This window comes from Desarmillaria tabescens, assembly GCF_030435595.1.
Source record: "Desarmillaria tabescens strain CCBAS 213 chromosome Unknown EV420scaffold_8, whole genome shotgun sequence".
Lineage (NCBI taxonomy): Eukaryota > Fungi > Basidiomycota > Agaricomycetes > Agaricales > Physalacriaceae > Desarmillaria > Desarmillaria tabescens.
Window position 1 is genome coordinate 1,376,632 of NW_026848307.1, and position 27,749 is coordinate 1,404,380.

A 27,749-nucleotide genomic window follows, 5' to 3' on the forward strand; every position below is an offset into this window, starting at 1 on the left:
CCATGGTTATCGACTTACTACACCTAACCTCAGCAGTGGCCTCAGCCCAAAGCTCAGGTATTGCCAGTAGCGGGATAATCGAACCCCCACCCCCCATTCCGGAGGGGCGCAAGTTACAAGTTAATCTTTTTATTTGCTTTCGAGAAGTCTTGTTCGAAGTATTACCATATAAAAGCTTGGTTTGAATTTGATTCTCGATGCTCTGCGTCTGCTTGATATATTTGTGCAGAGGTAACATCTTGATACGTTATAATACACCTTTTTTTGTGCAATAAGCTTCCGTCGAGGATCCAAATTCCAATCACATAGACTAGTACTCTCGTATTACCTGTCTAGCGCTGGCTTCCAGAATGGACTCCTTCTGACTTTTTGTTGACTTGCATAAGAGCAGTGAGTTAGATTCACGGTGCAATTCCAGGCTTTAATCGTATTCGTTCTATGGGGCATGATACAACTTTCCCGTGACCTAGACCAGTAATTGGCAGGAAGCAACAGTCTATGTAGGATTTAGAAACGTTTGCTTGTTCGCTGATAGTATTTGTCAAGCAAATAATTAAATAAACGTGGGCGACTCACAGTGACATAAACTTGATAAAACGAAAGTTCCAAGAATCTATGCCACCGCCGCTTCTGTGCGCTTTGCGATCACGTGGTGTGAATGAAAACGCGAGCCACTTCAGTGTTTGGCAATGTTGATTGATTCAACAGGGCCCTGGGCGCCATCACATTGCTCGTTCCTGCAACCAACATCTCAATCCCCTCTAGGTTACCTGGCCTGTTGCCGTACCTTTTCTTTTCGCGATGTGGTCGAAAATCACCAATGCTCTCAAATATCGGCCGTCGAACGATGATCAGGACTCATCGTGGAACCAAACTGATGTAATGTCGAGGGTGTTGGAGCAGCATCCCAACATGTCCGTTTTCCATGGAGAGGCGGACACCTCTATTTCTGTGCCCAGTCCTCCAGCGTCTCCCTCGAAGAATGGAAGGCGCTCTATATTCAGACGGACGAACAAGGGGAAAGACGATGACTCCATAAGGGCGCCGTCGCCATCGCCACTGGCGCTTGGATTATCGAAGAAGGTAAAGTCATCTCTCGATCTCATAGGCAATGGTGAGTACTCGAAATTTTCTTCCGTTTGTGCTATATGAACATTTTAATGATATAGAATCTCAACGCTCACTCAGTCGTGCCACAGTTGAACGTCCCGTTCATTCCCCTGATATGGGGCGCCGCCCCTCCCAAGATCTCTTACGACCATCAATGGATGCTGGTCGATCTACGCCCACCCCTACACTACCACGCTCTTCTTTGGATATCCTCAACAAATCTCAGAATGAATCTATTCAGCCATCTCATAACGAGGATCCTAACGATCCTAGATACGGTTCCGTCCGTTCTATCCTGCGCGAACCAAATACCCCTGGTACAGGCCAGAACGTTCGCTTCTTTTCTCGGGACGCGTACAAAACGATCAGTCCAGACCAATCTATGGACTCAGACTCCATGCCAATGCAACAGCTCTCGCCTCAGTCACAATCTCAGCCGCTACTCAACGGGTCACCCACAGACCGTTTTCAGGAGCTCAGCCCACTCCCGAATGCCTTGACCGCTGTTCCCCGTTCCGCATCTTCGTCTAAGGCGGGTCGTCCTTCTCTGGGTGAAGTTTTCTCCCCCATAGGCGGGGTAAGCTCCCCCATTTCGCCTTTTTCACCGAAGGAAAACGCTTCGACACCAGCACTCGCCTCTCCCTCTGCCCCAAATAACTCCAACATATTCGACGTTTCTCAGGATATCCAACTTCCCAATTTCGCGCCGCCCGGCCTTAGTTTTTCTATGGATGAACCATCACTTGCCAAAGGAAGCGATACCCACGAATCGAATGTTGCTCAAGGAGGCTTCCAAGGCAAAGCGATGACTTCTACGCCCTTCGCTAACAAGGGGAAAGGCAAAGAAAGAGCAGCCGAGACCGAGGAGGAGAAAGAGAACGCCGTTCCTATCGAAGTTGATGAGGCAGTGTTCCACTCTAGAGAAAAGTCTCTGAATCGGTCTGCCCCTCTTCATGACCGTAGCCAGTCTTTCAGTTTCGGTCAAACAGTCTTCTTTTCTATGGACGATAAGTCCAAACGGTCCTCTAATGCGTCCACCGCCCCGTCTGTCACGTCTAACGACGCAAAGAATTCCGCTCCTTCTAACGACTCACCTCATTCTTCCGACAACAAAAACCGAAGTCGAGCACTGAACGATACCGTTTTCCAGTCGCTAATGAAATCCACGACCTCTGCTTCTTCCCACGCTTCTTCAAAGGGTCAACCAGAGGCAGATATTAACGATGAATCGTCTGCCGATCTCGTTGTGTACTCTGAGAAGGCACCCGAGCCTGATCCCTTCAGTGCAGGTGCAAAGACGTACTATACCCCGCAGGCCAACATCCCAGTTACACCTCCGCGCGGTGCTCCGAGTCATGTACGAACGGCCTCCAAAGAAGATAACGTCCTATTCTCTCTTCAAACGCAGCTTTCGCTGCAACAGGAGCTCTGTGGACAGTACGAGACAGATCTTCGCGCTCGGGACGAACTCGTTGACATCTTGGGAAAAAAACTTGCGGAGGTTGAGAAGGAAGATACGAAACGCAAGGGCGTCCTACGAGCGTGGAAAAAGAAGGTTGCCGAGTTAGAGAAAACTTGCCGCTACCTAGAGGACGAGGTAGACAGTGCGAGGCAAGAGAGCTTTGAGAGAAGTATGCTTGATACCTGCAGCGAGGAAGCCTTGACGGCACTTCAGAAGAGGATCGTAGATCTGGAGAGGGAGAAGGCATCTTGGAGGCGCATGGAGGAAATGTTCCGAGAGGAGGTTGCCACATTAGAAGCTCTGGTGAAGGAAAGGTCTGACGATGTCATGAGACTGAAGGAAGCGTTGTGGACTCAGGAGGAAGAGGAGCAACGTTTCGAAAAGAGTCTCCGGCCTTTGCAGGAGGAGGTCGAGCAGTTGGGCAACGTCAGCATTGTTTTCGACGATGAATTCAAGAAGCATATGATGGAGAAGGAGAAGGAGCAGGAAGGCGAGAAGGAGCGATACACGTTAGCGCAGGCCGAGTGGGACCAAGAACGCCAGGAGCTCCACCTTGCGATTGAGAGACTCGAGATAGAAAAGGCGGCGTTGAAGAGTGAGGCCGAGGCTGCCAGGAAGGACGCCAAGGATGATAAGGACGAACTACGTATGGTGAAGGCTGAACTCGAATCCCAGTGGCGCCTTTCGGAGGCTGCTACGGATAAGATACAGGCACTTGAAACGGCGAAGACGACATTGGAGAAACAATGCGATGTCCTTCAAGTCGACGTAGCCGAGCTAAACGCTAAGATTGATCGAATGGAGGTCGACTACAACGATAGTGTCAACAGGCGCGCTGAAGTCGAGCAGCAAGTATCAGAACTTTGGGATCGTAATGCCGACCTCGAGAGGGAGCGAGATGAGGTACGTCTTTTTTCTGTTCTAAGAAATAAAGTCTTATCTGCGTATACTAGCTTCATGAACGACTGGAGGAAGAGGAGCGTGCTGCAGATCTGGCCCAGTGCCTTCATGAACGCGATGAACAGATTGCGGCGCTTGAGCAACAGCATGAAAGCGAGATAACACGACTTGCGGATGAGTTAGGCAAACGAGATGAAGAGGCGGCTGAATACAGTCGTCGGAGTGCGCAGAGGCAAGCCGAGTTGGAGGAGCTGCATAGTCAGAAGATGAATATGCGCCAGGAAATGGCACGCATGCAGGAAGAACACGCCAGGGCGCTTGAAGAGGCAGCCCGGCGTGAAGGCGAGAGCAAAGCGTGCGCAGAGATGGCGCTGAAGGAAAAGGCACAGGACGTTGGTGCCTTGAAGGATGAGGTTGAGCGTCTGCGAAGGCATATGCAGGAGCTCCAGCAGGATAGCGCCAACAAGGATTTGAAGTTGACGCAGATGCACAAGGAGAGGGAGAAAGACCGCTCTGATGTTGATGGGTTGAATATGGCGTTGGATGCAAAACAACAAGAACTAGAGCTGGTATGTTTCTCCGTTCTGTTTTATTTAACTGTCAGCTTACCATGCCTTATAGATCAAACGGAAACTACATGTGCAGGGTACAGCTGGCTCTACTCCTGCTCGCCCGGCGGCTAATCAAGCCAACCCTCAACGACGCCAATCGATGATGGCTACACCTCGTTCACGACCGCCGTCTGTCATGTCAGATTCGGGGAGGGAAAGTGTTATGTCGAATTCCAGCCACATCAGTCGACCTTCGCTCGAGAAAATGGGGCCTTCTGCTGTCGCAAAGACTCCAATAGTCAGCAAGACTCCGGCCCTGATGAAAAGTGCGCGCATGAACAGCCTTAGCACCCCGACACCTGCAGCAAGCTCATCGACGAAAGCAGGACCCCTGGTTTCTAAATCTTCGCGTGCTGGTGAAAGATCGATGGGTCCACCTCCCGACAAGCTCCGCCAATCACTCTCAGGTAGACCTCCTACCCTCTCTCGTTCTACTTCTGGCCGGCCTTCTCTGTCCACTTCCACGAGTTCTACTCCTCACCGGCGGCCCTCTCTGACCTTGGAGAAAACTCTTGCAAAGGTCAAGGTTCCAACCACTGTGCCCGGCTCTATTGCGTCGGTGTCCGAGGGAGAGGAAAAGGAAAACAAGTCGCAGGTACCGACCTTTGCCTGATTCCTGTCTCTCTTAAGCAGAATAATAAATATCCCTCACCTCTCTTATTTATCAGATTTATGTGCTGTGTGGACACTCTTGATATCTACATTATCCGTATGTCATTGTCGATATGTATATCTATGTCTTGTCTCGCTGTGATATCTCCCAAGTTTTGTTGTCGCATTTAAAACTTCTATTGCGTAGGCGCTTTATGTTACATATCCTTTTGTCCTAAGATTCACAGCTTGTACCGTAATACTTATCCAAGTATCTGTATGTCCGAAATTACTTTTGGTTGCGTCGTCGAGCCTTTGCTTCGTATACGGGTACTTGCCCTAAAAACTGTTCCAATATGAAGGTAGCTACGTGCTTTTCCTCCAGATTTTATCTATCAGGTTTGACTCCCAGATGAATTGATGTCGAAATGAAGCGTTTGAAGGCAGCGTCGCTTTCTATGCGGCATAGACACCTCATACTCGGTAAGAACTCATGTTGCATCCAGCTGCTTTGAGCAAGAAGTCCGACCGTCTGCTGTTGGCCAGAAAGGCACACAAATTCTTCGCTGATATATTCATTACAAGTAGACAACCAGCCATTCATACAAGACAGGTACAGAATTAGAAAAAGGCGAGAGGCGTGGAGCTACAAGGCATGACGCAAGAACAGAAAGACGATACAGAGATTGGGAGTCTGATAAAAATGCTGGGCAGAGTCGAAAAAGACCGAGTATATGCTATATCGTCCAGAGAAAAGGATCCTCATTTCTAAATGCTGCGTGCGGAGGTGAGAAATTCAAGTGATACAGAAAACAAGGGCGGGTTCTAGAGGGTGCGAATGTCAGGCCTCTCCCTCATCCTTAACGGAAAGAACTGACCTCAGACAGCGTACTTTTGCATCGTCACAGCTGTCGTTGGCACAGTATGCTTCCTACAATACGTCTCGACAACATTGAGGACGTTGGTCTCGATCTTATCGCATCGCGCAATCGTGCCTGTTCGCTCAGCACATTGCTCGAATAGCCCGTCGCGTTTGCAGCCACATTGTACGTATTTGAAGATTTGCTGGTTGCACACTGCGAAAAGGAGTTCAGTTTGTATTTGGCGGTGCAGCAGAGCAGCGCACTGTTAGAGGAAGGGCTGCGAGTCGCGAGAAGGGTCGAAGGTCACGGTAGGAACCTAGAAAGAGGCGTAGTCCTTCCAGGCCAGGCCCCTAACCGGAGTTTTGAATTATATTTTCCCACAATGGCAATTGCCGGGTGTGGTACAATGGTTACAGCTCCTCAGCTTTCTCGATGTGACTGACGACAATCATGGCCGATACATTCGCTGTGTCGGTAATATCACCCGCAGAAATCGACATTGGCGGTTATGCTAATGTATATCGGGTGTCCTCTGATGCGTGTATCTCTGATTTGGTGAATGTGATAGCTAAGGATCTCAGTATTCATCGCTCAAAACTGGGTTTGTGGACAGTACGTATCAAATTGCTGCAAGTCCTGGATTCTTCAACTGATAGTCTTGTAGCCCAAGGAACCGGTGCCCATAGTCAACGCTGCCAGTTATCTGTCAGACCGCCTGAGCAAGGCGTATGGTAACTTGGAGGCTATCGCTACAAGCGTTGTAGATCCCATGCAGAGCGTTAAGGATCTTCTGCCATTTAATCAAGGCGGCCAAGGACGAGTGGACTCGGGACAATTGCATTTCATTCTAGAAATCCGGCACCCAAAACGTAGGCGGGAGGAGGAAGATGATGATAGTGGCAATTACTTGTTATCGAGTACGCTAGACATATCTCGTCTATTACCTCTCACTCAAATCAATCAAGGGTACAAAAGGACGATAATAGTCGACCGAGAAAGTCCATCCAGTAATTCTCGTCCCAGTAATTATATCAAGAACCAGGCTGGTGATACGGCCATCCTCGATGGTCGCTACGATCCCACCAATTCAACTCCCACAGCGGCCCCGCCAATTCAACTCTATCATCCCGTCTTTGCAGATTTCCTTGGTGCCATGGGTGACACGAGTGACCTTCCGGAAGACCTTGTCGTGCAGACCGGCGAACTGATGAGGAACGCATCTGGAATTGCAATTCTAGAGAGCAGTCGCTCTCTTCCGAGCAGTACGCATATATCCACCATACTAGGGGTTTCTCTCTTGCAGTCCGTTAATCTGAATAAGGCGTCGGCTGACCACACGATATTTCACATCCGGACGTCTCCTATTCAAACTGCCCTACTGGCGACTGTCGAAGAAAAATCAGAGTTGGGGTATGGGGGGGACGTGACGACACAAGGCGGGTGTTCATACACTGATTTCTGGCTGTCCAAAGATGTGAGTATTCGCTCCGGTCCTTCTTCCTTGGTCTCCTTGTATGATATTTCGCGTAGCACCAGGAACTCAGGGAATGTAGTTGTTGCCCATCTTTCATCATTTGTCTCGCAGGTCCTTGGCTGGTTGTAATGGGTGCCGTGTTCACCACCCAGCCAATAGTTCAGCGCCTCACAGACTTCATATGGCTTGGAACCAGCCCCGTCATCAACGATGCGCAGTGTATCCGTGTTGCCGGTGTCCTACGAGCCCTCAAGGCAGGTGTACGCATCCTCAATGACTATTACAGAGATCTCGTGCACTTACCCCTCTCGTCCAATGCCCACCACCCCCGTTTCTTCCCCTTCCCGACCTCATTCCTCAATGACAACCAGCCGCGGGTACATTTCAAGTACCTTAAGCCACTGAAGCCCCTTGACCCCGGCTGCGTCACCTTCCTCGCCGAGACCATCCCGGACAAAAGCAAGGTCGTTGTCAAGTTCGTCCAGACTTACGGCGTCGAAGCCCATAGATTGCTTGCGCAACACAACTTGGCTCCTCCTCTCTTGCACTTTAAACACCTCAGTGAAGACGGTGCTGGTTACGGTGCCTTGAAGATGGTTGTGATGGGTTATGTTGAGGGGAAGACTGTCACTAAAGTGTTTAACGGTGCTGCACTTTCGCCAAATGTTGTCGGTGACCTCGAGTGTGCTCTTAGCATCCTCCATGGGGAGGGCCTTGTTTTTGGTGATCTTCGGAGACCCAATATCATGATTATGCCGGGACCCAATGAAGACGACACTGTGCGGCTAATTGACTTTGACTGGGCTGGGAAGGAGAATGAAGTCAGATATCCAATCCATCTCAATCAGTCCAAGGAGGTCAAATGGGCTGATGGTGTTGGATCATATCGGAAGATTGATAAAACACATGATTTGGACATGCTGGTCATTCTGAAATAACTTGTACTGTAATCATGAGACTGAGGTGATGTGTGGTCCGTAGTAATTCTAGTACTTACATCCAGTTTCCTGTTAGGTTGTATGTCTTGAATCACAGGTAGGTAGTAAGAAGGCGCAATTTAACACTTCTTCCGTTGACCATTTGGCATTTCTCCGCCCGCCGCTTCCCCCACGTAGAACACCGAGGCACTCTCAAGCCCGAACATTCAACGACACAGAGTCCGAATAAATAGAAGTCCGAGACTCCGACACGGTTATCTGAACACTATTGATCACTGTTATTAGGTGTATTCGTTGCATAGTTGTAGGCATTTTTTTGGGCCAAAGTCTGGTAGCGATCGACGTCAAGCTAGACATGTCCTTGTAATGTAATATATAATAAGGCTATCGTCTCCTTGATTTGGTCTTTCGCTTCGACAGCTTCGAATGGCACTCCCATATCAGTTGACCATCTGGACAGTCTCTCTGTATGTGCTGGATGAAGTCACTAGTCAGATAAACCGTATCTTGACGTCGAATATCCTCGTGGTGTTGCTCCCAGCTTGTATTTGTTCCGTTAAACCTCCTCACTACATTTCGGCAGCCTGCACAGTAAATCCCTCGGTCGGCCTTTCCGGAGTGCTTGTCGAAATAAGGCAAAGGCGCCGTTACCATGTAACGACCTATGTGTCCCCTTAGGTTCGTGTCAGCGCACATGAATGCATCGTATGCCGCCTGTCGCTGTGTTGAGGCGCTTATCCGAGCCATGCATTGTGCTTCTCCGCCGGCGCGTTCGACTGCTACAGCGCGCGCATATTGAAAACTCAGATACTGTCGGCGTGCTGTATGAATTTTATTTGGCGTACCATAATCACCGGGTACGGTGCATACGGTAGGGAGATGCGTCAATGCTGATTTGGGTACACCGAGCGCCTTTGTAGCAGCATGTTGGGTGATGGGCAAGAGGTCAGGTGCCTGACGAAGACAGGTCGTGCAACAGCGAGTACATTCTGGGAGCCAGAGAAGGGGTCCAAAGTCACCGCATTGAGTACAATAAGGGTCACCGCAGAGCACACTGTAGACGTCTGCGAGCGTAAAAAAGGACGCCACTTTGGTTTTAAGCATTGCAGCGAGGGCGCATTCGGCGTGCCGGCAGAGGTGCTGATAGATAAGTGAGGAAGAAACTATGGCTCGGGCACGTCTGTTTAGGAGCGAAAAGGAGGTGACAAGTGTCTGGATATCGCAGCACTGTGAAATAATGATGTCGAGCAGTTCGAAGGGAAGGACGTCGAGTCTTCCAAGACTTGCGACGAGGCCATATAGCCAATATTGTGTACAATTGCCCTGTAAGCACAGGAATTAAATTGTATACAATTCTGTGAGGCCTGAGTTGTATACTTACATGACTGCTGATGTGTAATGGCCTAAATCCGCATTTTCTCAAATATTAGGCTCATTTCCCATCGGGATGGGCTAGAATCTTCCGTGGGGCCTTTCATAAAAATCTATAATTAGCCTGTAAAGTCAGCCCATCAATATCTGGCCGAAATCGGCTGGATGCGACCAAATGATGGCATCATAGGGGCTATTTTCCGGTCAGAATAGGATTTAGGCTGGTTTCTGGGTGCTCGGTGGGTCATGGAATGGCACTGGAATATTAATAAACCTAAATAACATAAAAGCGGACCTACTGATGAGGTCTGGGGGCTCTGGAGAGCATGTAATATAGGTATTTTCGCAAAAATGGCTACAATATTTGCTTTTTGGGGGGTTTTTAGGGTGATACATGCATTGGATCGACCGGGGGACTTCACCAATGAATGTCCTGACCTTGAAAACCCCCAAACGATCCCTCTATAGCACTTGTGGCACATTTTATTACTAGGATTAGACGAGCATATTGGATTTTTAGGGTGCAGCATGCTTTGGATTGCTCTGAAAACTATACCAGTCGATTTGTACACTATGAAAACCTTAGAATACATTGTCTTCTATAATATTTGACCTGTATAATACTGTAAAAAAGTGGGGATTGGGGTACACATATGGTTTATTTTGTTTTCTGTGCTTCGGATGAGTCTGGGACCATCACCAATAGATTCCTTGACATTTAAAACCCTAAAACGACTATAGGAACCTTTTATTGGGCTCCATAAACGATGGTAATAACAATATCACAGTTTAGGAGGAGCACATATGGAAAATCACTTTTCTGTACTTCGGAATACTTCGGAACTTCAACCAGTGTATTCCTTGACCTCAAAATCCCTCGTATAACACAAGGATTCGAAGAAAACCTACAAAAATACATGTTAAAAAAGAGTAATAGGGGATGGAGGAGATATACCTTGTATTACGCATTTCTAGTGGTTGGAGAAGGTATTCCTGTTATATGAGAGACGATATATGCTGTATAATCATTTGTACAAATTCCCACATTCATCCGAAATGTATTGGAAGAGATATAAGCAAATCATTCTGCAAATGATGAGGAGCACATCCCCAATTTCGATATTCTGATCATTCTATAGCTTGGGGAATATCAGAATCGGATTCCTTGACCCAAAAAATGGTAGGATCATTCATCATCCATGGTCATTTCATCAAGAAAACATCTAGTGGTAAGAACAAATCAGACTGCAGCAATTGTCAAGGAAAGTCCATATTGTACTTCGGAGTGTTGACACTTGACTTCCCATGGATGATGGATGATCCTACCATTTTTTGGGTCAAGGAATCCGATTCTGATATTCCCCAAGCTATAGAATGATCAGAATATCGAAATTGGGGATGTGCTCCTCATCATTTGCAGAATGATTTGCTTATATCTCTTCCAATACATTTCGGATGAATGTGGGAATTTGTACAAATGATTATACAGCATATATCGTCTCTCATATAACAGGAATACCTTCTCCAACCACTAGAAATGCGTAATACAAGGTATATCTCCTCCATCCCCTATTACTCTTTTTTAACATGTATTTTTGTAGGTTTTCTTCGAATCCTTGTGTTATACGAGGGATTTTGAGGTCAAGGAATACACTGGTTGAAGTTCCGAAGTATTCCGAAGTACAGAAAAGTGATTTTCCATATGTGCTCCTCCTAAACTGTGATATTGTTATTACCATCGTTTATGGAGCCCAATAAAAGGTTCCTATAGTCGTTTTAGGGTTTTAAATGTCAAGGAATCTATTGGTGATGGTCCCAGACTCATCCGAAGCACAGAAAACAAAATAAACCATATGTGTACCCCAATCCCCACTTTTTTACAGTATTATACAGGTCAAATATTATAGAAGACAATGTATTCTAAGGTTTTCATAGTGTACAAATCGACTGGTATAGTTTTCAGAGCAATCCAAAGCATGCTGCACCCTAAAAATCCAATATGCTCGTCTAATCCTAGTAATAAAATGTGCCACAAGTGCTATAGAGGGATCGTTTGGGGGTTTTCAAGGTCAGGAAATTCATTGGTGAAGTCCCCCGGTCGATCCAATGCATGTATCACCCTAAAAACCCCCCAAAAAGCAAATATTGTAGCCATTTTTGCGAAAATACCTATATTACATGCTCTCCAGAGCCCCCAGACCTCATCAGTAGGTCCGCTTTTATGTTATTTAGGTTTATTAATATTCCAGTGCCATTCCATGACCCACCGAGCACCCAGAAACCAGCCTAAATCCTATTCTGACCGGAAAATAGCCCCTATGATGCCATCATTTGGTCGCATCCAGCCGATTTCGGCCAGATATTGATGGGCTGACTTTACAGGCTAATTATAGATTTTTATGAAAGGCCCCACGGAAGATTCTAGCCCATCCCGATGGGAAATGAGCCTAATATTTGAGAAAATGCGGATTTAGATTGGATCCAGGCTCTCATACATGTGTATACTTATCAGGCCTGCAGGCCTCACAGAATTGTGTACAATCTAATTCCTGAGCCTACAGGAAATTGTATACACAACTGGCCTTATGAGGTGTTGCGACTGGATCCATGATAGATGTCACGGGATTTAAACCACCCCTGATAATCCTGTAGCTGTAGTCTTGATCATGATAGAGGATGCATCCCACTATGTTTCGCATTTCACGCTCGCGTTTTATTGACATGGCCTTATAAAGGAACGTTCAGCTTCGGTATGCAGCCAGAGGAGAGATGCAATTACAACTGTAGTAGTGGGTTTCAGTTGTCTTCTGGTGAGGAGGACTCGGAATTGGAGTTGAATCGTAATTAGCTCAGTGTCTGCGAGTAGTCGCGTTCCGGATTACCAAAAAGAAGATATCAAGTACGGTTCAGAACATGCCTTTGCGTTTTTGAAGAGCTAAAATCGAGGTGGGTGTCGACGAAGCTGATATTATATACACGCAGTGGCAGATTCCGAGACATGCGGGTCCGGCCCAGGCATCGGGTGTCTCTAACGTTATTTAACGTCAAGCAGACGCATATTTACAAAACATTGTAGAGGGTCTGCTCAAGAAAATGATTGGCCTTGATACGAAGAAACATTGAAGCCGAAATATGAAACTCCGATATCGCCAGACGATGTCAACCCCTCGATCCTACACATGTTCTTATGAAGACTCACTCCTGATACTTGTGGGTCGGTCTGAGAATAGATATCACGACATCCAGTGGCATTAATTTTGATTCAAGCGACACACTGGTAAGAAAGAGGGCTGTAAGGATCCAAGGTCACAATGGTAAAGAGGCAAGTTGGAATGCTGGATTTGTTCTGAATCGCGTGCGTGTCTCCGCAAGAAATAACGAGTACCCCTAACCACATAGATATTTCGCACCGAAATAGTCTGAACGCTGAATATATGCTGTCGGTCGGAGAGGGACATATATTCTTTGCTTATACATTCATCATAAGTAGACGATACACAAGGGGCACAGAACTAGGAGAAGAAGAGAAGTGGGAGCTATATAGAGATTCGTAGGCACGTCCCAAGACGATACAGGGGTTGGAATGAGAGAAAATGCCAGGCAGAGTCGAAAGAGACAGGATATATGCTAGTATCGTCCACAGAGAAAAGGGCGAGAAGACCGAGAAGTACAAGAAAAGGCGAGTTCTAGACGACGCGAGTTCTGAGCGCTGAGCGTTGAATGTCGAGCCTCGATTCTGCATAAAGAAAGGAAACAGACCTCAAGCAGCCTTTGGCACAGAGTGTTTCAGGCAGTTGTTATCGATGTTCAAGTCTTTGTTTTTGATGGTCTCGCATCGCCAATTTGTGCCTTCTTGTTTAGTGCATTGCTGGAAATTTATGCACACTGGAACAGAGATCACTTTTTTTTTTTTTTTTGTTTTTTTTTGTGGGGGCTATCGCAGAGGCGGTCCAGCGACACAGTCGCTTCCAACATGCAGCCAGAATTGTTGCCTGGGGTCGAAACCAAGCAGATGTAATTAGTATACCAGGAATGAAGATTGATTTAGTTTCACCACGGGGAAATGCTGTTACGCACATCAGGAAAAATGTTGTACCATTGCCATAGCTTGCAAGCTTATTATGATATCAAGAATCAGTCACAAGGTATGAAATATCTCATGATGCATTCTGCCTCGAACTTAGATGTTACAAACACATTATAATGTCATTACAATGTCAGTAATTAGTCTCAGTATTATAATGCCATTATATTATTCAAAACTGTTACAAGTCTTTTAGCACATCGTAATGAGCTTCAAGTAAGCATACCACTTGCACATAATCCTCACAGGATTGTCTTTTCCCATGATTATAATAACTTATTATTCACTTCAGACACCGATAAAAGTAAGGAATAATATATATTTATGTCACAGTTTGTACGAGACAACTACGCTGAAGCTGCTTCCTCAGGCTCTTCATTCAAGACATCACATAATGGCTGGCGCTTCGCCTTCTTTCGTGCCTCTGCTATGGCCTTCAAGCGGACTGCCAATGATTCCTTTCCCGCAGGCCTGTCTCGACGACTCTTCTTACGCTTAACATCACCAAAAATTTTCCTGTGCAAACAATAACATTAGAATGGTTCATAAACAATAAGAAAGGACTTAACTCGTCCCACCACTCCAAGAGATCCTTTAGTTCATCTTCCGGCATTGATTCCATGATATCCATGAGCGTATGATAGAAAAGCCTGTAGTCAAACTCTCCGTTGGAGCTCCAGACAGACTGAGATGAGAGTGTGAATTGAACCTAGATCATGTAAAGAATATAAACAACAGAATAGCTAGCAAACAAAAAGAACGTACAAGCACCTGCAAGGTAAGCTATTGCGGGTACAGTCATCTTTGTTATATCGTGCTTCTGACCATTGCCAGCTCTTGTACTACGTGAGGATCCTGAGAGATTGGCGTATGATGGTCCATGCCAAATATGCAGGCCACACTGTTGTACATCAGTTATATCGCTGATCTTGAATTAATAATCTGCATACCGATACAAGCAGGTCATTGCGCATGAATCCAACAAATTTATCCTGGGGATCCATCCGTTCATTGGCATAGCAGAGGTTGCACAAGTCATCTGCTTCGACAGGCTCAGTACCATTAATGATGTTCTGCCGAACTCTAATACAATGATGAGATGGCAGCCCCAGACTCATGAACACACTTACTCATCGTCGTCCCAGTTGAGTTCCGATGGACATAGAAGTCGACCACATTCTGGATGTGCAAAGCCAGCTTGTGTCGCACGTTGCATGGTGGGGAAACTGGGGTTCCATGAGCGCCAGTTTGAAATCTTCTCCTTGACGCCATGTATATCTGTTGTTCGAACCTGGATGCGACCATTATCCATCTATATCAAGAATGAATGGTAGGACCTCTCTCTAATACACCAATCGACAATGCACCTGAGCATACACATGTTTAATATGATCTGGGCCACCTTCGCGCAGTTCATCGTGGAATGTTGGCCTCAGCTTGAGAACAGGCTTGGAACTTATTGAGACAGTCGATTCTGTCTATAGAACATAGGGTAAGATATAGAAGGTGAACAGAAATAACACGAACTCTTCGGTGTGCTGACTATCGTCCTCTTCCGGGTCACGAGTGTATCCTTCTTTTAGGATAACTTTAAACGGTGTAAACATTTCTACCGTGTGAGCTGCAATCTTGCCTAGAGTAGAATAATTTTCGAGTCCAGGTTGAGGGATTGGAGCTAAAACTGCATGAACAAGATGTAATCAAAGCAGAAAGATGCATACTGATCATGGTCAGAAGACTCTCTATCCTCAGAAGACTCTGATTGATGCCTAGGACTAGTGGAGCATACCCGACTGCGACCATGAGCAGGAGAGCTCTGTCCACGTTGCGGAGGGGAAGCAGAGCGCCGTTGTTCCACCCCAGGGCTGGAATGTGCATGGCAAGCCTGAGAAGACCGGCGTCGACCACGAGCTGAGGCACTTGTCATGGTTCTATTACGGCCGGGTGCCGTTGTGCCGCTTCTAGAAGACATAACGTGAAGATCAAGGGTGAACACATAACAAAAGTGCCACAAATGCGAGCAATCAAAGGTGGGCCAAGAGGGGAAAAGGAAGAGTAGACTGGTGACAACATGAATAAACACCGTGGTTATATACCAATTTCAATCAACAAAGCCATGTGACAGATGCACGTGCAACACGTCGCATCACGACAATTGACTTAATCACCTTTTAATCCTGAACGCAGCACCCTGATTTAAACAGAAGTAACTGACTGAACAATCTATCAAAGTTCACCTCCTGGGCCACTTCCATCTGAGAACAAATCTTCTTCCTCATCAGACGGCAGCAGCTCATCTTCGTCTTCTTCAGATTCATTACTATCACCTCCAGAATACCTATCAACATGTTCATCAGAACTATGAGGGCTATGCATGTGTGCATCATTGCCATTCTGTGGCCATGGCTGATCATCATTCTCAATAAGGACATCAGGACATAGAAGTTTATCCTCGCAAGGGAAATTTGGTGGGTTCAGATGCCCAATACCCAGACCGAGATAGCGCATCATCATGTCATGGTCAACGAATCTGTAAGAGGTCAATGTGAGAATCGTAGGATGAGATTATAATCTTACCTCATTACATAGTAATTTACCCAGTCACCGTCGTTAAAATCGCGGAATTTGGAGGCAGAGAGGAGAGTATTCGTCTTGCCTAGATGAAAAGCAGGCTCCAGATGGCATGCCCGAAGTACATGAGCAGGATCAATGAAACCAAACGCCCCGGAGGGGTCATCCTCGGGAACATATCCCACACGATCCAGCCTAAGAGTTGATGGACCGCCAGTCCATTCAGGATCAATACCAAACCAACGTACCCACAGGAATTCCACACGCCGGGGCTTAGGAAATCGAGTGCCAGAGTCGAGCACATTTGCGTGATAAATGCCCAGGACGCAAGCGTACCAAAATGGGTGCGACTCAGGATCATCATCATTCGACATCACCATTATATCTCGCTTCTGTCCATTTTTTCCCACATGGATGTTGTCTTGATCATGGCAGACATCATATGTGGTGTAATTGAAGTGCGCCGTAGCATGCGAATAGATGCGTTGCTGTTCAAAGGAGATCTGATTGAGTTGTGTGGATGAAAATTCAGCTTCCTCGCCGACAGCTGAGTGTCCATGTAGGCATGATAATAGATGCTGCTTTAGTTTCAGGAGGAAGTCCTATGTGTATGCTCAGCCACAATGATTGCATTTCTAAGTAGGCAAATGCAAACCTTGAATGCTGGATCATCTCGATTCTCTGAGAGCCACTCGCGTAGATATAAGACCTGACACTGGTCCACAGCAATTTGATGGTGCTTGACAAGAGCATGATCTTCCACAGCAACCTCAGCCAACTCATCTTGGTGAGAGCTAGACTGTTGGGCAGCAACCAGTTCTTCAAACATGCGCTCGTGTACCATTGCGATCACATCATGCTTGACTACTTGAGCTATGGCCTTGTTCTTATTAGTCTGAGCATACCGACTCTTGACCACACGGTGCTCTAGTTCTCCCTGTAGACAAGCGATAAGCCGAATATTCCATGCAAAAAGATAATCAAACATACAATTTGTGTACTGTATGAATCGGTCGTTCCCACATTATGGATATAATACGGGTAGTGCCCAGTTGCATGTATCTTGAATGTTGACAAGCTGAATTCGTGTGGTTTCTTTCCAGCCAAAGCAGAGCTCGATGCTGGCAAGTTCATGCTTGTTTGGGTCGAGGAAGCTGCCTTTCGTGGAGGTCCAAGCTTTACGTGAGCAGCCCTACGAGCGTCAGCTCGTTTGCACTCGGCATACTCTTTATCTGTCTCAACCGTGCGAAATGCCTTGCATGTAACATCAGCGAAGTTACGCAGGCTGTTACTGAAACCCTTGTGAACCTCCTCCATGACACGCACTGAAGATTCGGTGTGCAGACATAATTTTGCGAGTGAATGCCAATATGCAGTCAGATATAATAAATCCAGCACCGAGGTATTATGCGGCTCAGGTAAAAGTCCTTCAAGGCATGGTATGCAACACTGTCAACTACGTGAGCATTGATCTAATCCTGAGAAGCTGAGAGTCATCCAAACCTGGAGAATATCCTCGAAATTGCGTGCAGCCAGGCTTTTCATCTCAGAGACATTATGCGAAAATCGTTGAATCGTATCCCGACCAAATGGCGCAACTTGTCGAAACCTAGGAATATGTAAGCCATGGTTTGCAACTCTCAGACACCAGGACAATGTACCGCAAATTAAACTCTTGAACTTGAGACTGTCCCAAAGCATTCAGTATACGAATGAGATGCATTATCAGCGCCTTCCATACGCCAAGTTCAAACTCATGCATCTGATCAACAACTAAGATCTCGAAAACTTGGAATAGAAACTGGGACAGGCACTCTGAAAACACATTCTCTGTAGGCACCAAAGACGTAGCCTTGAGGAGATTCTCGACCTTCTCGCTATTGACGGCATATCCCTCATCATAAATCAACTTGCGTGCCTCAGCAACCTTGTTCTTGAGTTCTTCATCAACTTTGCGCTTCGTTTCCTCTCGTATTCGCTGGTCTGAGGTGGTACCAACACCCCATATCTTGGATTTAGTGATGGTGCATCTGGTACAAGGACAGCCACCCATGTCACGTATCGTGGCGATAAGGACTCTATTAACAGTGTCAAGGAGTAGCCATAACAACGAAAAAAAGCGTACTTCTCAGGATAGTCAGCAGAATATGTAAACATTCGTGGAAACACATGGCGAACAATACCATCAGCACACTTCATGACAATGCCATGCTCCATAGCCTCGATGAATTCATCATCGAGAAGAAGCTTCCAGACAGAATGGAATAATTCCCTTCGACAGTGAGCCATCAGAGGGTCACTCTTCTTAATACCACATTCTCGTAAGAAATCTTCAAATGCATCGGAAAGCTAAATGGACAATATCAGTCAATGCTGTTTAGAAAAGCAGGCTACTTACGCTTGGAAGGAAAGCGACATGTTGCGCAGAATCGGATGAAGGGCGACAACGTAGATACTTGGACAGGTTACCGAAAAACAGGTATATTGGCCACATCTTAGCTTGTCCAAATTGAGCAACGTGTGTAGCATCTGACCAGAACATGAACGCTGCGATTACTCGAGGCAGATCATCATCTGCAACAGCAGAAAGTAGTTCACGTTCTGCCTTGAGAAAGGCTTCAGAGGTATAGAGCTCTCCGTACACCCACTCAGAAGGTGCATTAGGATCTGGGGGTTGCCAGTGCTCCTCGAACCCATGCCAGTGAAAGTCCTTGAATGCTGGATTGTCTTTGACCATGGACCGGAGGATGTGCAGAAGAGAACGATGGTGGATGTTGGGAATTTGGAATTTGTGTCGTGAGGCCTTTTCTGTGTCGGGATCTTCAATTCCATGTCGTCGTTCATACTGTGCTGTCTGCGCTTTTGCCTTCTTGGTTGCCTTCATTTGCTTGACCATTGGTGGGACGTCTATGCTCACGGTTGATGAGGTCCACCCGCTTCCACCCCATGGTGATTGCACATCCGTGGCGAGTTTTTTGTCGATCGCAGCGAAATTGACACCACTGAGGTCGGTGTTTTTGAACTCTTCATCCGCTACGATGTCCTGCAGGGTTTCCCGCTCCTTGTCGCTCTTCTTGTTGCTGCCAGTCTTGAACCAGCAGTTGAAGAGGAAGGCGCTGACACTGGGATACGGGTATATAATGTCTGCAATCTTGCGCTTCTTCCATTCCCTAGTAGCAGTGACATTCAGGGCAACATAGGCCTCCTGCTGCTTCCCCATGTCTGGTATTCGTGTCGGCTTGCGGCGGTAAATCCTGGTCAATCCGAATGAATTTGCTAAAGTGCAAATTTGTTCATGAACGTGTAGGGTGACTCTCGGACAACGTGAGGTATCGGTGGCTGCAGGAACTGTGCCCGAAGCTGGCTGTTGGAGCGGAGCAGGGCCTACTGGAAGTATGTCCTCCAGTGCAGCAATGATTTTAGCTGTTGGACATCGAGTGCGCTTCTCAGGGAGAGGATCTGATTCTTCGACTTCCGGGATCATAGGTAGTGTATTGTCGATGGTAGGAGGGATGTCTACATCTTCGGAAAAGTTGGGATACGTGCCAGCCTCCCAGTCTGTTTGCGACAGGCGGGGTGAGCCACTACTATGGCCATGGCGACGATAATTTTCCTTCGCTGTTTTGAGTGACACTGAACAAGATAAAGAAAGTAAAGAGACACACCTCAGGACCAGCTATTGGACCCAAACTACGTGTACTACCACTGCCTTCTGCCCGAGTCGATAAACTTCCCTGCCTAGATTCATGGTCATGCGTCAACTTCGCTCGTTTGGCAAAGGGGTCCTTCCCAGTTTTGAGCCGACCCTCCTTTTCCTCTCGAGCCCATATCTTGGAGCCTCGCTTGTGCGCCTTCGACTCGATTACTTGAACCTTTTTGCAGGTCTTCAGGTGTCGGTTGAACTGGCCATCATTTGAGTACTCCTTTCTGCAAGTGCATACTCGATTGTCATAGTCAATAGGCATGTTTCAGAGCCTAGATGAGCGGGATACTGCAGTGTAGGAGGTAGCAACTACTAGCCCGGGGCTCCAGTGAAAGGACGGCGGTCAAGCGCCAATGTACTTGCGAGGGGCTGACAATGAAGTGATAAAATATGAAATATATGGTAATTCATTGCAAGGGGACGAAATATAGGAGGCCATGTCGACGTGATCATCATTGATTGCGTTCAAGATAAAATTTCATCCGGAATTCCCACGAGACTAAAATGGGCGAAATACATCATAACTAATGGCAAGCGCCGGGGGATTTTCCTGATGCACTGCAAAGTGTGGGACTCAGGACTTGTAGCTCGGCCGGGAGTTTCTTCTTCTTCTTGCGCCATCCCCATACTTACCTTGCGCTTCCCGGCCATCATCACTACCCTATACCCACTAAAACCCCGTCAACTTCTGTCCAATCACATGGAAGTTGCTGCTCATTGAAGATTGAGCCTGACCATGTATTTATCACTAGGTCTTTACTAAGTGCCTTTTTGCTGAAGCGTTTGTGTGTCATCAGGCAGTCCAAATCCAGCCTTTTATTCATTTTCTTTTTCCATCTGTTACGGATTTCCTCTGTTGGGAAAGGTGTGTTCTCTCATTGTATAACTCTTTCACACCTGGCATTCCAGATGGTTTGTACCACAGAGGAGACAACGATTCAATAGAACCGTTCTTTCCCGCTGTCTCTGTTTCCGCTTGCTGATTTAAAGACTGGACACGTGCATGCTAGGATGTTTGACATTGTTGGGGGGTGCCAGGGTATTCCTCGTCGCTCTAAGAGGGTTCCGGTGAGATCCCATACCTCTTTCTGTCCTGGGGAGGAGCATTCAGTCAAGATATGTTCCATGCTTTCTAGGCAGCCATTGCAGTGGACACAGTATGCTCGGTTGTGGTATTGAGGGGCAAAATTTAGCCATTTTGCTCCTATCCAGTATGCCTCGTGCATCGCCATCCATAGGAGGTATCTCGTATTTCGGTCTATGTCTTTATGTCTGATGTAAGAATACATGCTACGCTCAGCCTTTCTCTGTCAGTATAGAGCAACAAGCTATGATATTACCTGTAAGAATACGCGCTATGCTACGAGATGTAAGTAAGGTGATAAATACAAGGAATACGGAATAACTCACCTCAGCCTTTCTCTGTCGGTATAGAGCAACAAGCTGAGGTGGCGGGTACAAAATATGAGGTATATATACTACTCTAAAGTCCGAGGAAGCGAGGAAAAGTAAGTACTGACTAAAGAACGGAAATGAACTGGGAGTCGCAATGTCCAAGAAGCAGATCATCGCAACGACAAGCAAGAAGTCGGGGTGACAGTGTGCGAGGCACTCCCGAGGGCTTGGAACTCAACACTCCCCCTCAAGCCATTGAGAGGCTGAGCTCTGACGTGAAGTGCTTGACTTTGGCGGACGGTAAAGCCTTGGTGAGGGTGTCAGCAACCATTTCATCTGTAGGACAATAGACAAGGCGAATAGAGCCATTTTCAACAATCCAGCGAATGAAGTGGAATCGAACGTCGATGTGCTTGGTCCTCGCATGGTACTGGTGGTCCTTGCTAAGTGCAATAGCCGATTGGTTGTCTGAGAACAGGGTCGTAGGCTTGGTGACAGGTGTAAAGAGCTGTGAGATGAGTGAACGAAGCCAAAGAGCTTCCTTTGACACGTGAGTTGCTGCCACGTATTCACTCTCGGTGGTAGAAAGTGAAACGATTTCTTGTTTCTTTGATGACCATGAGATAGCGCCACCGCCAAGCAAAAAGGCATATCCCGAGATGGCATGCCTGTCCTCGGCCATGCTACCATCAGCATCAGTGTAGCCCTGAACGCTGTTGTTCCCATCCCTCATCCTTCCGAACGTCAACCACAGATCACGCGTACCACTTAGGTACCGATAAATGTGTTTCACAGCTGCCCAATGCTGCTGGCCCGGATTTTTCGTGAATCGGGAGACGCTCTGTGTAGCAAATGCGATGTCAGGGCGAGTACCTTGGGATACCCACATCAGGGAGCCAACTGCCTCATGGTAGGGGATGTGGTGCATCTGGGCAATTTCTGCTGTTGTTGAGGGCGACTGGGAGGTGGAGAGGCGAACATTCAGGTCCATGGGGGTTGACAGAGGCCTCAACTCGTCGAAGTTGTATCTCTGGAGGATGGAGATGATGTACGATCACTGGGAGAGGTGGATGGTGCGTTCCTCACGGTTCCTCTTGATTTCGATGCCTAACAGCCAGTGCAGCTCGCCAAGATCACTGATCTCAACGTAGGAGGACATTTTGCGCTTGAACTCGCGAACTAGGGCAAGTGACGAAGCTGCAATTGTACAGTCGTCAACATGAACCAATATAATGATTAACTTTTCTCCATCGCGTCGGAAAAAGACTGCCTGATCAACGTCACAGCATTTTAGCCCTATCTTTTGAACAAGGATCTCGACGAGCTTCTGGTACCAACATCGACCCGACTGCTTCAAGCCATACAACGTCTTCAACAGATGGCACACAAGAGACTTTGATCCTGGTGCATGGAAGCCCGGAGGTTGCTTCATGAAGATGTTTTCCTCTTCGGTGAGTTCACCATTGAGATATGCGCCCTTGACGTCGATCTGATGAAGCTCTAGATCATGGATGGCTGACATTGCGAGGACGGCACGGATTGAAGCGAGCTTGGCTACTGGAGCAAAGGTGTCGAAGTAGTCAACGCCTGGTACTTGCGAGAATCCCTGAGCGACTAGGCAAGCCTTGTAGTGTACAACATTTCCGGCAGCGTCTTTTTTTGCATGGAAGACCCACTTGGATCCGACGATGTTGGCATCCTTGGGAGGCTCGACAAGCTCCCACGTCCTCACATCCTTCAATGTCTGAAGCTCTTCCTGGATCGCCCTTTCCCATAGAGGCCAATCCGGATGGTCCTTCGCCTCCGAGAGAGACTTCAGCTCCAAAGCTTCAGCCTCTGACATCTCAGCCGCCATTGCATACTCGTCAATGAAGTCAGCAGCCATCATCCATTCGGCTGTACCCTCCCCCTCAAGAGTGGTTTTATCGGGGACAGTGGGGAGCTGGACACCTGAGGCTACAATGGGATCGGCGGGCTTCGCTGAGTTCATGCCTTTGCCATCAAGGATATCCTGGACACGTTGACTAGGCTTTCGGACACGTTTAGTGGGTGCTTCGGGTTCGGGAATGGGTTCAGAATTTGCTGATGAGCTTTCAGCAGGTACAGACGGTGTTTCCGAGGAGACTGCTGGAGGTGTGGGTGCCGAGAAAGTTCCTGGTGAGTCGGATTTCGTCTCGGTGCAGTCTAAACTCTCCCCCTCGAGACGAGAAGTCGGCGAAGCGGTGTTGTCATAATACACATTTCATTCAATACTGACGCGTCTTTTGTCAGGCCAGTAAATGCAGAACCCTTTGCTCTGCTCGTCGAAACCCATCCAGCGGCCTTCCTTTACGTGACCACCAAGCTTATCCCCACCTTCAACACGGACCCAGACTTTTTCACCCCACTCGCGTAACCCCTTAAGGGATGGCTTGCGACCATAGGCAGCTTCGTATGGAGTCTTCCCATCAAGAGCTTTTGTAGGTGTGCAATTGAGTAGCCATACAATGTGACGTGCTGCTTCTCCCCAAAGGTACTTTGGGAGACCACTCGCATGCAACAAGGCATGAATTCGTTCCACAATGGTACGATTTCGTCACTCTGCAACACCATTTTGCTGCAGAGTGTCATGCACGGTGAGCTTCTGGTTTGTACCTGACTCTTTCAGGTGGAGAATGAACTCCTTTCCCAGGTACTCTCCACCACGATCCGAGTGCAGAGTCTTTATGCGAGCGCCTAGCTGAGTCTCGAGCCAAGCCTCAAACTCTTTATAAGCCTGATAAGCTTCGTTCTTGCTCTTGAGAAGGTGCAGTCGGGTAAATCGGGTGCAGTCATCCGTAAATGTTATATAATAATGGCGCCCGCCAAGAGTAGCAACCAGAGCAGGTCCCCAAAGATCTGAGTGAACCTCCTCCCCAATTTTCGTTGCTCTCTCTCCTTCCCGCACCTTCGAGATGGGCTTTCTCGTCACCTTGCCATATATGCAGGCTTCGCAGAAGGTTGGCTCGTCAAACGAGGTCTCATCAAGCCGTACACCTGTGACAAATCCTTTGTCAACAAGTTTTCGAGCGAGGTCTGGGGATATGTGACCCATACGACGGTGGAACTGCATTAGAGTGATTTTTTCTTCCACTGTGTTTGCGCTCTCAGGCTCATGATCGACACGATAGAGGCCCTTTCCAACTTTAGGGACTTCTCCAACCAACTCGCCGTCGGGGCCACGGATTGTGCACTTTCCACCAGCGAACAGTGACAGAAAATCCGTGATCATCTAGCTTCCCGACCGACACGAGAGTATAGCCCACCTCTGGGGAGTACAGAACCTCCGTAAGTCTCAGCTGCAAGGCATCGGATACACCATTCGGTACATCAATGGTCATATCACCCATTCCGTTTGCACTGAAATTTCCCTTATTTGCAGCACGGAATGTTTTTGGGGGGATTTCAACGAAGTTGGACAATTCTTCGCGATATGGGGTGATATGTTTGGTGCATCCAGAGTCGTAAAGTTCGCTATGACCCTTTTCGGTGTCAGCTTTGCTGTTGCTGATACTGTTTGCCTCTTCAGACACTGCAGCCTCAAGAACCTCCAGGAAGTCATCACTCTCCATGGACCTTGCACTAACCGAGTCTGAGTCAACACCAGCCAATGAATCAACATCGCTGCCACTGGTCCCAGATAACTCCTCGGTATCCCAGCCACAGCCCCAGGGACTATCAGAGTCCTCGTCGACATCTGAAAACCAATCACCCTCTCCTTCGACCCCATCATCGTCACGGTCCTCTGAGTCGCTGAATGCAGACTCATCTTCTGAGTCGCTGACCACCTCAAGGTCAGGCACACTATCCTCAGACTCGGATGTGTCCTTGGCCCAGAACGCAACATCGCTGTCAGATTCGGCAGCGTTCGCAGATTTGGTCTTCTTCTGCTTCGGGCACTTATTCCTGAAGTGACCTGTCTCTCCACAGCCACAACAAGCACCGTGGGGCTTCTTCGTACGTTCCTTCCCCTTCCCCTTCGACTCAGATCCTGATGCAGCCATAGCAACATCCTGATCTTCTGACTTCGTACCCTTTGCCTTCGAGTGGCGGGCACGTTTGCGTCATTTCTTGTCGAACTCCTCAACGATGGCATCGATGAGGATGTCGGGGTCAAGGGTGTGTGTAGAGCTGTACAGCTTAGCTGTGGCGAGCTGGTTTGCAGCGAAATTCGAGAGGTAGCCAGGGAGAGAAGAGATAATGGTTGACTGGTAGTCATCCACACTGATGAGCATGCCATACGTCACTAACTCTTCACGTTTCGTCCTTAGGCTGTCCAAGAACACTCTCACATCACCATGTTCCTCGCACTTCATATCCATGAACTGGTTACGAAGGTCTGTCTGTGCATACGTTCCCTTGTTCATGTACTCATCAACAATAGCTTCCCAGTGTTCCCGCACCGTGGTCTTGGAGTGGACACACATCAACGTCGAGTCAGGAATCTTCTGCGTCAGAAGAGACCATGCTGAGCATTCGTCCTTATCCCAAGCCTCGATAGCAGTATGCTCAGCCTGAGCAGGGGGTGATGACGCAGTCGGCCGAGGTGTGGTGCCGTCGAAGTGTCCCCAGAAACCCTTGGGCTCAACAGCGTCATGAAAGCGGATCGAGAACACAGCCCAGTTTAGTCCAGAAGCATCAAGCTTGGGCACGGACCCAGGGAGGGAGTCAGTGAGAGACGTGGTAACAGACGGAGCCATGATGGAAAAATGGGAGATGAGACGACACAAGTGGGGAAACTAGCAGCAAATTGACAGAGTGCACAGGGCACAATAACCTGTAAGAATATGTGCTATGCTCAGCCTTTCTCTGTCGGTATAGAGCAACAAGCTATGATATTACCTGTAAGAATACGTGCTACGCTACGAGATGTAAGTAAGGCGATAAATACAAGGAATACAGAATAACTCACCTCAGCCTTTCTCTGTCGGTATAGAGCAACAAGCTGAGGTGGCAGGTACAAAATACGAGGTATATATACTACTCTAAAGTCTGAGGAAGCGAGGAAAAGTAAGTACTGACTAAAGAACAGAAATGAACTGGGAGTCACAATGTCCAAGAAGCAGATCGTCGCAACAACGAGCAAGAAGTCGGGGTGACAGTGTGCGAGGTGCTCCCGAGGGCTTGGAACTCAACATCTGATTGATTTCCATATGGCAGGCTCCGTTGGCATGACCCCGAAAGACTCGTTTGCTCCCTGTATAGCCAGCGCAATGTTCGCTGTTGTCTTTGTACGCTGAGGGAGGTTTTTGTTCTTTCGTTCTTGGAGGGCTTTGTAGGCTTGGCTTTGCATCAGTTTGCATAGGGCGGCGCCGGAAATGTGTAGCTTTGGGTCTATTTCTAGGTCAATGGTGTCCTCTGTTTCTTTGTTTGCTCCTTCATTTGCTAACAGGTCAGCCATAGTGTTTCCTGGGTGTCCGTTGTGCCCCTTTACCCATGTCATGGTGGTAATCTGTTTTCTGCTGCGGAGACTGGCTATCATCGCTTGGAGCACTTTCCTGTTGGGCATGCCTATGTAACCAGCGTCTTCCATCTTTCTTAGTGAGGTCGACAGGTGCTGAAGTATGTATTTCGAGTCCGTATCATTGTGTAGGATCGCTCTTTTGTCAACTCTGTTTGCTAGCTCTTTTGTTGCTACCACCTTGCCTACCTGGTTGGACTGGGGCAGGGATGTGGGTATCTTTAGGGCGATCTCAAGGCTGTTTTCACCTGCAATGTAAATTCCCACACTGGCTCTTGCATTGGAGGAACCATTGTCAATGCAGGACCCATCTGTGGCTGCATTGATAATTTCGTCTGATGGGGCACTGAGTCGAAGATCTGGTAGTTCATTGCATACTACTCCCTCAGTGAAAATTCGGAAAGCATTTGCGATTGAACCATCCACAGTCACTCTCCGATCGAACTCAAATCCCTCGTCTAGTTGCTCCGGGCCCTCCTCATAGTCCTCAGGGAGCATGAAACGAGGATCCCACTTTTTTGGCAGGGTGTCCATTAATTCTTTTGCATGAAGCATACATTCATTTGGTTTTTTGCAGCCTAGGTTTTCCTCCATTGCTGAACAGATATGGCATTCGCATCATTGGCCTCGAATTGCACTGTTATGACTTGGGTCATCGAGGAACTGGGAAATTTCTTCCACCTCCCCGACTAAACGTAGGTTGTGGTTTTCTCAGAGACATATGCTTGCTGAAGAGTGGGTCAGAAGATGGATTCTAGGGTTTGCTTCTGAGTGGAACCAGATCGGCCGACTGCTGAAGTATTTCTCTGGAGAAAGCTATACCCTCTGCCCGCACTCCTGTTTCATTGGCTACGGTCAGGATTCTTTGTAGGTCCCGGGGTAGCTGTGATTTTTTTGTATTGAAAGATTGTAGGAAAATATTCATTTTCATATCTCGGTTCACGTTTCTTTCCGAGCTTAGGCCTGTGCGGGCTATGATATCATGTGCATAGAAAGTCCAGGTTGGCTTCTGTTCAGAGAGAAGCTCCTTCACCCACATGGCTTCAATTGCCTTGTTACGTGCTTGTATGTCGAGGATATCCAGTCCTCCCTGGTCCCTTGGGGACTTAAGTGTTTCGAAGTCAATGAGATTTTTTGTTCTGCCTTCCCAAATGAACTTACATTCTCTTTTTTCCAGCTTATTCTCGACATGTTTTG

General features: G+C 47.6%; 6 protein-coding genes across 6 annotated transcripts; 2 read left to right on the forward strand and 4 right to left on the reverse strand.

The window, feature by feature from the left end:
* Positions 1–712: 712 nt before the first annotated feature.
* Positions 713–5,083, forward strand: EV420DRAFT_1329923 (uncharacterized protein). The gene is made up of 4 exons (XM_060468798.1): positions 713–1,114; positions 1,170–3,475; positions 3,526–4,041; positions 4,094–5,083. Exons 1-4 carry the CDS (start codon positions 802–804, stop codon positions 4,694–4,696), a joined length of 3,738 nt encoding a protein of 1,245 aa, XP_060334707.1. The 5' UTR covers positions 713–801; the 3' UTR covers positions 4,697–5,083.
* Positions 5,084–5,213: 130 nt separating this feature from the next.
* Positions 5,214–5,876, reverse strand: EV420DRAFT_1523463 (uncharacterized protein). Its single transcript, XM_060472296.1, has 3 exons — positions 5,801–5,876; positions 5,553–5,750; positions 5,214–5,499 (listed from the first exon to the last, which is right to left on the reverse strand). Coding segments are annotated over exons 1-2 (198 nt in total). The 5' UTR covers positions 5,802–5,876; the 3' UTR covers positions 5,214–5,499; position 5,553.
* Positions 5,877–5,944: 68 nt separating this feature from the next.
* On the forward strand, positions 5,945–8,136 carry EV420DRAFT_1523465 (uncharacterized protein). The gene is made up of 4 exons (XM_060472297.1): positions 5,945–6,149; positions 6,202–6,454; positions 6,503–7,011; positions 7,068–8,136. Exons 1-4 carry the CDS (start codon positions 5,988–5,990, stop codon positions 7,947–7,949), a joined length of 1,806 nt encoding a protein of 601 aa, XP_060334709.1. The 5' UTR covers positions 5,945–5,987; the 3' UTR covers positions 7,950–8,136.
* A 173-nt stretch (positions 8,137–8,309) lies between these two features.
* On the reverse strand, positions 8,310–9,399 carry EV420DRAFT_1304315 (uncharacterized protein). The gene is made up of 2 exons (XM_060468451.1): positions 9,331–9,399; positions 8,310–9,272 (listed from the first exon to the last, which is right to left on the reverse strand). Exon 2 carries the CDS (start codon positions 9,051–9,053, stop codon positions 8,334–8,336), a length of 720 nt encoding a protein of 239 aa, XP_060334710.1. The 5' UTR covers positions 9,054–9,272; positions 9,331–9,399; the 3' UTR covers positions 8,310–8,333.
* A 4,352-nt stretch (positions 9,400–13,751) lies between these two features.
* On the reverse strand, positions 13,752–15,282 carry EV420DRAFT_1639395 (uncharacterized protein; the record flags this gene model as incomplete). The annotated part of the gene is made up of 8 exons (XM_060476967.1): positions 13,752–13,920; positions 13,974–14,089; positions 14,141–14,305; positions 14,355–14,487; positions 14,535–14,716; positions 14,772–14,878; positions 14,948–15,079; positions 15,126–15,282. The coding sequence occupies 8 exons, from the start codon at positions 15,280–15,282 to the stop codon at positions 13,752–13,754; spliced, it is 1,161 nt and encodes a 386-aa protein (XP_060334711.1).
* An 11,202-nt stretch (positions 15,283–26,484) lies between these two features.
* Positions 26,485–27,591, reverse strand: EV420DRAFT_1618992 (uncharacterized protein; the record flags this gene model as incomplete). Its single annotated transcript, XM_060475417.1, has 5 exons — positions 26,485–26,589; positions 26,703–26,800; positions 26,822–27,148; positions 27,191–27,262; positions 27,375–27,591. 5 exons carry the CDS (start codon positions 27,589–27,591, stop codon positions 26,485–26,487), a joined length of 819 nt encoding a protein of 272 aa, XP_060334712.1.
* Between the last annotated feature and the right edge of the window lie 158 nt (positions 27,592–27,749).

Excerpts from the sequence above, each read along its gene's own strand:
- EV420DRAFT_1329923 (XM_060468798.1), top strand. The coding sequence starts at position 802 with ATGTGGTCGAAAATCACCAATGCTCTCAAATATCGGCCGTCGAACGAT. Across the intron at positions 1,115-1,169 it reads TCTCGATCTCATAGGCAATG|AATCTCAACGCTCACTCAGT; the intron begins GTGAGTACTCGA and ends TTAATGATATAG. Across the intron at positions 4,042-4,093 it reads AACAACAAGAACTAGAGCTG|ATCAAACGGAAACTACATGT; the intron begins GTATGTTTCTCC and ends CATGCCTTATAG.
- EV420DRAFT_1523465 (XM_060472297.1), top strand. The coding sequence starts at position 5,988 with ATGGCCGATACATTCGCTGTGTCGGTAATATCACCCGCAGAAATCGAC. Across the intron at positions 6,150-6,201 it reads CAAAACTGGGTTTGTGGACA|CCCAAGGAACCGGTGCCCAT; the intron begins GTACGTATCAAA and ends ATAGTCTTGTAG. Across the intron at positions 6,455-6,502 it reads TGGCAATTACTTGTTATCGA|GGTACAAAAGGACGATAATA; the intron begins GTACGCTAGACA and ends AAATCAATCAAG.
- EV420DRAFT_1304315 (XM_060468451.1), bottom strand. The coding sequence starts at position 9,053 with ATGCTTAAAACCAAAGTGGCGTCCTTTTTTACGCTCGCAGACGTCTAC.